The sequence below is a fragment of the Montipora foliosa genome, chromosome 1 (genome assembly GCF_036669935.1).
Source record: "Montipora foliosa isolate CH-2021 chromosome 1, ASM3666993v2, whole genome shotgun sequence".
In the NCBI taxonomy this organism is placed as follows: domain Eukaryota; kingdom Metazoa; phylum Cnidaria; class Anthozoa; order Scleractinia; family Acroporidae; genus Montipora; species Montipora foliosa.
The window spans coordinates 31,497,522-31,504,758 of NC_090869.1; the positions used below are offsets into that span (position 1 = coordinate 31,497,522).

At 41.6% G+C, this 7,237-nt stretch overlaps 1 protein-coding gene across 1 annotated transcript; it reads right to left on the reverse strand.

Moving 5' to 3' along the window:
* Positions 1-2,173: 2,173 nt before the first annotated feature.
* On the reverse strand, positions 2,174-3,347 carry LOC137996587 (uncharacterized). The gene has a single exon (XM_068842063.1). It carries the CDS (start codon positions 3,345-3,347, stop codon positions 2,484-2,486), a length of 864 nt encoding a protein of 287 aa, XP_068698164.1. The 3' UTR covers positions 2,174-2,483.
* Positions 3,348-7,237: the final 3,890 nt, after the last annotated feature.

Below are 7,237 nucleotides of genomic sequence, written 5' to 3' on the forward strand. Positions count from 1 at the left end.
TAAAGAAATGTTCTTAAGGGAAAAACATTATCTGAAACCCGATATTCCAAAACCCTTATTCACACACGAATTATGATAGATTGAGGAAAAAAATTCTAGGGTGCTGCCCAGGAGCCTTTTGTCCCAATGTCAGTTGAAGCATCCATTCGATAAAGTCCAAGTACTACGGGAAACAATTTCCGTCAAATGGTCGTGCAACACTGTTGCTTTGCAAGTTGAAAAACTTCGTTGCTTGTATTACCACCTACGTGGCCAACTTGTCGCTCAACAAAATCCTGCATTTGTTGCAAGTCGTTTCACTATGTTGCAGAGAGTATAAGGAAGCTCTACTTTTGCATGGCAACAAATTGATGTAATTGACACTTGTGATTGGTTGTCGCTGATAAGCGACGAAAATAAACTCAAGTCTCTACAAAGCTATAGAGGCCTGTCCCTCACACCGGCTTTGCGAACGGCGTTTGGTTCCGCTAAATAAAAATAAATAAATAAATAAATAAAATAAAACGAACGCAAGCAGTGGAAATGGGATAGACCTCTAGAGCTTTATAAAGACTGGCTTTATTTTCGGCTGACAAATTTTCACTTTCGTTCGCACACGATATTCCTATTTCTCCGTCAGGCATGTCTGTTTTTTGTTTTCGATTTGCCATGATACCGCGCTTATTAGCGACAACCAATCATAAGTCCCATTGCATCAATTTAATGCCAAAAGTAGAGCTTCCTTCTACTCTCTGTAGCATGTTGACACATATTGCAACAAATGCAAGATTCTGCGCGCAACAAGTTGGCCACTTAGATGGAAATACGAGCAAGAATGTTTTTCAACTTTGCCTAGCAAAAGTGTTGCACGACAAGTTGAAGGAAGTTAAAATACTCGGTGTTTACCCAGACATGCTAAAAATTTGATAAAAGAGGAATTAAAAGGTTTATACTGGCCTTCTTCAGCAAAGGATAAAAAATGCAAATGTTTAACGGCGTCCTGTACAGTAATATTAAACATCTCGAGAAAATTCCTTAAGGTAACAAGTCGCTAGTCCCTATAGCATTATTTATGGCGCTAGAAGTTGTATATGCCAGGCAGCGCTACGTGTTCGTTTATAGAGTTCTCATCTCGCACGGAATGCCACACTTCAAGAATTAGTCTTTGTCGCCGCGTCGGTGACCTGGCAACAATTTCCACATTCGCCAAATCTATTTCATGGCTGTGGAGCATATGGTGCTCGGCCATTGGAAGAATGCTATGACCTTTGCGTGTTCTTTCACGCGTGTTTTTAGCGCGTGTGATGTCTGACCAACGGAAACGCATCTTTACATTTGATCTTGTACACGATTCCTCAGGAAGCCTCTTTCCCCAATTTTGTCTTTTGGTTTTTTGAGTATGTTGGAGATGGTACGAATAGGTTTGTGGGCGACCTTGATGCTGAAACTTCGAAGAACTTTTGCGACTTTCTCGGAAAAACCTTTGGCGTAGGGGAGGATAACTAGACCACGCTGGTTGGTATTGTTCATTTCTTGTCTTCCGTTCAGTTGGCCCTGGCCGCTAATAACTACCCCGCTAGTTTCATTTCAGTGACCGCCAACTGAACGGACGACAAGAAAAGAAGAATACCGACCAGCACGGTCTAGTTATCCTCCTCTACACCAAAGGTTTTTCAGAGAAAGTTGCAAACGTTCTTCGAAGTTTCAGCATGAAGGTCGCCCACAAACCTATTCGTACCATCTCCAACATACTCAAAAAACCAAAAGACAAAATTGGGGAAAGAGGCTTCCTGAGGAATCGTGTACAAGATCAAATGTAAAGATGCGTTTCCGTTGGTCAGATATCACACGCGCTAAAAACACGCGTGAAAGAACACGCAAAGGCCATAGCAACATTGCATGAAAATTCTTAATTGTTGGCCGAACACCATATGCTCCACAGCCATGAAATAGATTTGGCGAATGTGGAAATTGTTGACAGTTCACCGACGTGGCGACAAAGACTAATTATTGAAGCGTGGCATTCCGTGCGAGATGAGAACTCTATAAATGAACACATAGCGCTGCCTAGCGTATACAAAAACATCAACAACTTCTAGCGTCATAAATAATGCTCTATAGGGACTAGCGACTTGTTACCTTAAGAAATTTTCTCGAGATGTTTAATATTACTGTACAGGACGTCGTTAAACATTTGCATTTTTTATCCTTTGCTGAAGAAGGGAACAGTTGTAGCCGAAACGTCCGAGACGATAAGAATTTTAGCCAGTGTAAACTTTTTAATTCTTCTTTTACCAAAGTTGAGGGAAATTGTTGCCCATATTACTTGGCCTTTCAGAGGAAAATATCCAAAATGCACTGTACGCCTGGACCCAATAGTCTAGTTTAAACATGCTTCGCTTAGCAATTGAAAGTCGTCTACTAGGGTTTCAAAACATATTTGTAATTAAGTTAAGGTGATGGACAACAACATACAACTTTAATTTGTTTGTAAGGTGGGTTTTTTAGGTGGAGCTGGACTTACGATTCATCCTCTTCTCATATTTCAAACGGTTGATAAGTTGCTTTATGGAGAACTTCTGTAACATTTCTCTTCCCTCTTCATCTTTACTGAGAATGTCCTTCACCCCAGTTTGTGAAATAACACCCCTTCGTACCATGCTTCCACAAACTCGCAATAAGTATTCTCGGTGCTCATCAGAAAAAATGTTCCTGCTAATATAGCTTGAATTTGATGGGGGGACCATGGATGCGCTGCTGTCGTCCTTTGAGAAGTATCGGCTCATCTTGTCTGCCAAAGTATCCTCTTCCCCTGGTAACTCTTCTGAGCGTTTGCTGTCAGCCAAAACTGAAGTCTTGTCACTGATATATTCGGCACCGAACCTCCACTCACTGCGAATCCTGTCGCAAACCTTTTTAGGGTCAATGGACTGGAGTGAAGGATGATCTTGTGTTTTTTGCCTGACGATGGCCATTGTTACAGTTTTTGCTTTAATTTCCTCAGAAAAGATTTCTCTCAAGGCTTTAATATCTTCCTCTTTCCATGACATGCGCTCAGTGAATCCTTCAGTCCTTGTGCTTGTGCTTTTGTTAACAATCCCTTGAATCACATCGGCCGACTTTGAGCAGGCTACTGAAGTATCTTGTTGCGAGGCTGTATTTGTCTTGGAGGATCTCATTACGTGAGGAAGATTAGTTGCTGCTTGGAAACAAGATTCTTGTTTCTCCTGAAGGCGATAAAACCGTTGTGCAGTGCTTTCCTTATGCGCCATGAGGTCAGCCAGATTGGACTTCATTTCACGATGTCGCGAGTGCACATTCGTGACCGCAGACTTGCGAAACAACGTTGATGTGACGTGCCCTTCCATTCCTCCTTTTTGCCATGCAGCATTAATTGCTGTAGAGATTTGACCAGACTCCAACTTTGCACCATTCCATGACAAAAACACATTGGCTTGATCCCGCCCCTTGTCATGAGTAGTGGAATGATCGACCCGACTTCGTACCTTATCAACATATATCTCCAAGTACGAGAACAACGAGGGAGACAAAACAACGCACGCTGGACCGTGGGTATCTGCGGTTTTATGGTTTTTGACACTGATGATTACACTTTCTTCTCTCCTCTTCGCTTGTTTGTATTCTTCCAGAGTCATGTTTGACAATACACCTGAACGGTGTGCATTGGCAATGGTTATCTGAAGGAGAATATAATCTCTCACTAGAGTGTAGGCAGACTGGTTCAAGTCCAATGAATTGGTTCCACTGAGTTGCTCTATGTACCCAATAGCGCTCCGCGCCGAGTCACTCTTTTCAAATTTGTTCACCATCTCTGGGGTCACTAGATTATCGAGGTCTCTGCTCATCTTTTCCAGATGCCTCCGCTTACTGTCTTTCTTGTATGACATGGACCATAGCCGCGCTTTCTCCCTTATCTGGTTCACAAGGACAGTATTGGCATCCACACTTTCAGGTTTTTCTGCAATCACGAACGAGCAAAAATGCCTTAGACTAAGAAGATACGCCTTTATGGTATCAGCTGTGTACTTGGTTTCTGCGTGCTCTTTCAGAAAAGTATCGCGGACAAGTGTCCCATTAAACAAGGAATTTATTTGCTTTTCGGGGTCAATTGTCTCTAGCATGCGAAACAATTGAGAGGCGTGTTGTTTGGACAATTTTGGATCTTTTCTTCCACCATCTGCAGACTCCAACCATGCACAAAAGGAGCTGATTACGTGAATTTCTTTTTGTGCACTCAGGCAGGTAGGATCTTCTGCAGATTCCATAATCAAACGCTCTTCGTCATTGGACGGTATCTCTGATGGCTCAATGTCACTCTCCACATCTCCTTCGTCTTCTTCAATTGATTCTGTGACCTTTTCCTGCTCCTCTACTTCAGCCTTTTTGAGACCAGTTTTAATAACAACTTGATTTGATGGTTTCCAGGTCTTCGCTGCTCGAGCCTTCCTCAAAATTTCTTTGTAGGCCGGTGACCCAACAGGAATCTCCTTGTGTACTTGACGTAAATGGCCTGATAAACGCTTGACGATTGACTTGCATCCTTCAATGGGACAAGGTCGGTGACGATGATAATCTTTGTACATCTTTTTGCCATCACCTGTTTCTGACGTCTCCTTTATCGTTTTCTGCTGGAAACTTTTCCTCATTCCAAACCTCGATGTTGCCTTTTTTGCTGTATCTCTCGTCCAATTATGTACGTCCCGTAAGTGTCGAGGGAGGTCTATAATTTCTGCTCTACACTCTTTTAATGGACATATGTGCCGGGGTCTCTTACTCTTCACACTATCGTTCTTTCTGCCTTTGCGTTTTCTTTTTTCTTCTTTCTTTCTATTGCCAACCGTCTTGTTTCTTCCTTTTGTTACGACACCCCTGACAGGACTCCCTTCATCGTCGTCATCACTTTCGCTTATTACATCATCGGACTCAGTGTCTTCCTCATCTTCCCCATCTCCGGCCTCCGGTTTCCATTCATCACTATCACTGCCTTCATCCTGTTCCTGTTCTTCTATCTTTTCTTTCTTTGCCATGGAATTCAGCAGAGCCTCCAGCTCGCGCCTGCGCTAAAATTTGAGAAAAAGAAGTCGTTATAAGATTGTAACGTTTGACCCCAGCGCACAAAACTTCATAAGGTAAGATCTTCCGGGTTTGTGTAGTCCTAAAAAGAACTTTTATTGATGACATTTACTCAAGGGCATTCTTAGGACTACACTGACCTGAACGATCTTTCGTTCAGTAATCTTTCTCTGCGTTGTTATAGCTACAATTTAATTTGAAAGCAAACATTACTCGTCTGCTGAACTGTGCGCATTTCATATTGCAGTAGACTTACAATAATCTACTCATATATCTACATGTGGTGAGGTTGTTTTCAATCGGAACACTTCATCCGTATCTATATAATAAACAGAACATTACATGGCCGCTTAGGGAAACGAATTTTCTCTTCTCCTGCTGATAGTATCTCGTTCTCCCACGAGAGATACTATTAACACTCGAAGATAAAATTTCGCGCAGCCATGTAATATCCTCTGTATTTTCAATCTTCTGTTTCAGGTGGGTCAAGTTTGGAAAAAATTAGATGATGATTTTAAGTATAGTTGTACGCAGATTTCAATGTGTCTAGGGCCCACGTAGAGGAATGGCCAAACGCAGCAATTGATGTTAAAACGGGGGACAGAACAAATCAGTGCCGAATATGAAAGGGGCGTTGTGACTAGACGATTTGATCATGGCGGACACGATGGTGTACCAGTCGAAACAGAAACTAAAGGAAACGCAAGGTCACTTTTTACGGGCAATGTGGCCATTGCTTTTTAACAATGTAGCATACTGTAAGGAATGAGGTTTTTAAGTCTTTAGTAACGTAAATAACCACTGATATTGCACGATTTAATGTCAATGCTTTATTTAGATGTCCTTGATCTGGATTATAGAATCGGAGTTATAGGATTAAATGACCAAATGAATAGAAAGAAACAGGCAGTCTTAAAATCTGACTGGATGAAGGAACTGAAACAGCGTCACGGCACGGTATTTTATTAATGATAGGTACATCGAGGGAAAAATTTGTGTAGAAAACTCTTCTGGTGACAGAATTAGAATTCGGAAATGTTGAGAGTATCCCCAACAATGCAGGTACCCATGACATGGTTTTGCATATTTAAGAGTTCCCTATGTTGCGATAATTTATTCGAAAGTTTACTAACACTTTGAAAGAACTGAACGTAACGGTCTCAAAAATCCAGCAAAAATATGATAATAACTTGTGGCCTTTTTCTTCAATCCAAAGTCGTGTTCAAGATTGGCTCTTTCGAAACAACAGCCTCTTTTGGGACAGAATACTGTCGCGAGCCTTTAATATGTTAATGTTTCATTGGAACAACACCGATCGTTTGCCTTGTAAATACTTTAACTAATGTTTGTCTTCATTGTTTTCTAACAACACTTGCTGGTTGTAGACTGAGTCTTTCAATCTCTAAACAGTGATTTGTGCCTGACAAACAAAACGTCAAGCGTGCTTGCACAATGTTCGTCAATTAACAAACTGTTTCCCATATGAATTCGCCTCGCGACCCTTAATCAAACCAAAGGATTATCCTTGACGTGAGATAAATTAGTCACGTTACGACCTCTTGGTGAAAAAACGGACTTAATGCCCGGGACTTAATGCAAAGGCAGACAAAAGCTTTCCCTTACTTTTCCGAAAAGCTCCGTGCTTCAACGTTAGATTGTACAGCATTTAACGTGTGACAGATGGAAAGATATCCTCAACAATAATGTTGAACCCCGAAAATGAAGATTTCCGATTACCGATACTTCCTTGATTGTGACGTTACGTTCCCATGTACTACGCTCTAACCCTAACGCTAAAGCCATTTTCTGCTCAATATCATCAGTCCCAAGACTTACATGCGGGCATTTGGTGTGAAAACGTCACATTACCCATTCATTCCGTGCGCGCCTAGTTCTGCGAAACCGAGATTTTTCTGGTATACCAGATCACTGTAACTCTATACACACACAAGATAATGCCTCCTCGGGATTTTGCTTCAAGGCGAAACCCTTGCAGGAGCAATGATCATCAGTTTAACTTGATTCTCTCCAAATATATATCGCTTTCACATATTAACTTTCGTCGTATCTATATCTTCTACATACAAATATGAACTCACATAATAACCAGCTCCCAGGTGGCTCAATAGCTCAACTGGTAGAGCGCCGCATTAAGATTGCAGAG

Excerpts from the sequence above, each read along its gene's own strand:
- LOC137996587 (XM_068842063.1), bottom strand. The coding sequence starts at position 3,347 with ATGGAAGGGCACGTCACATCAACGTTGTTTCGCAAGTCTGCGGTCACG.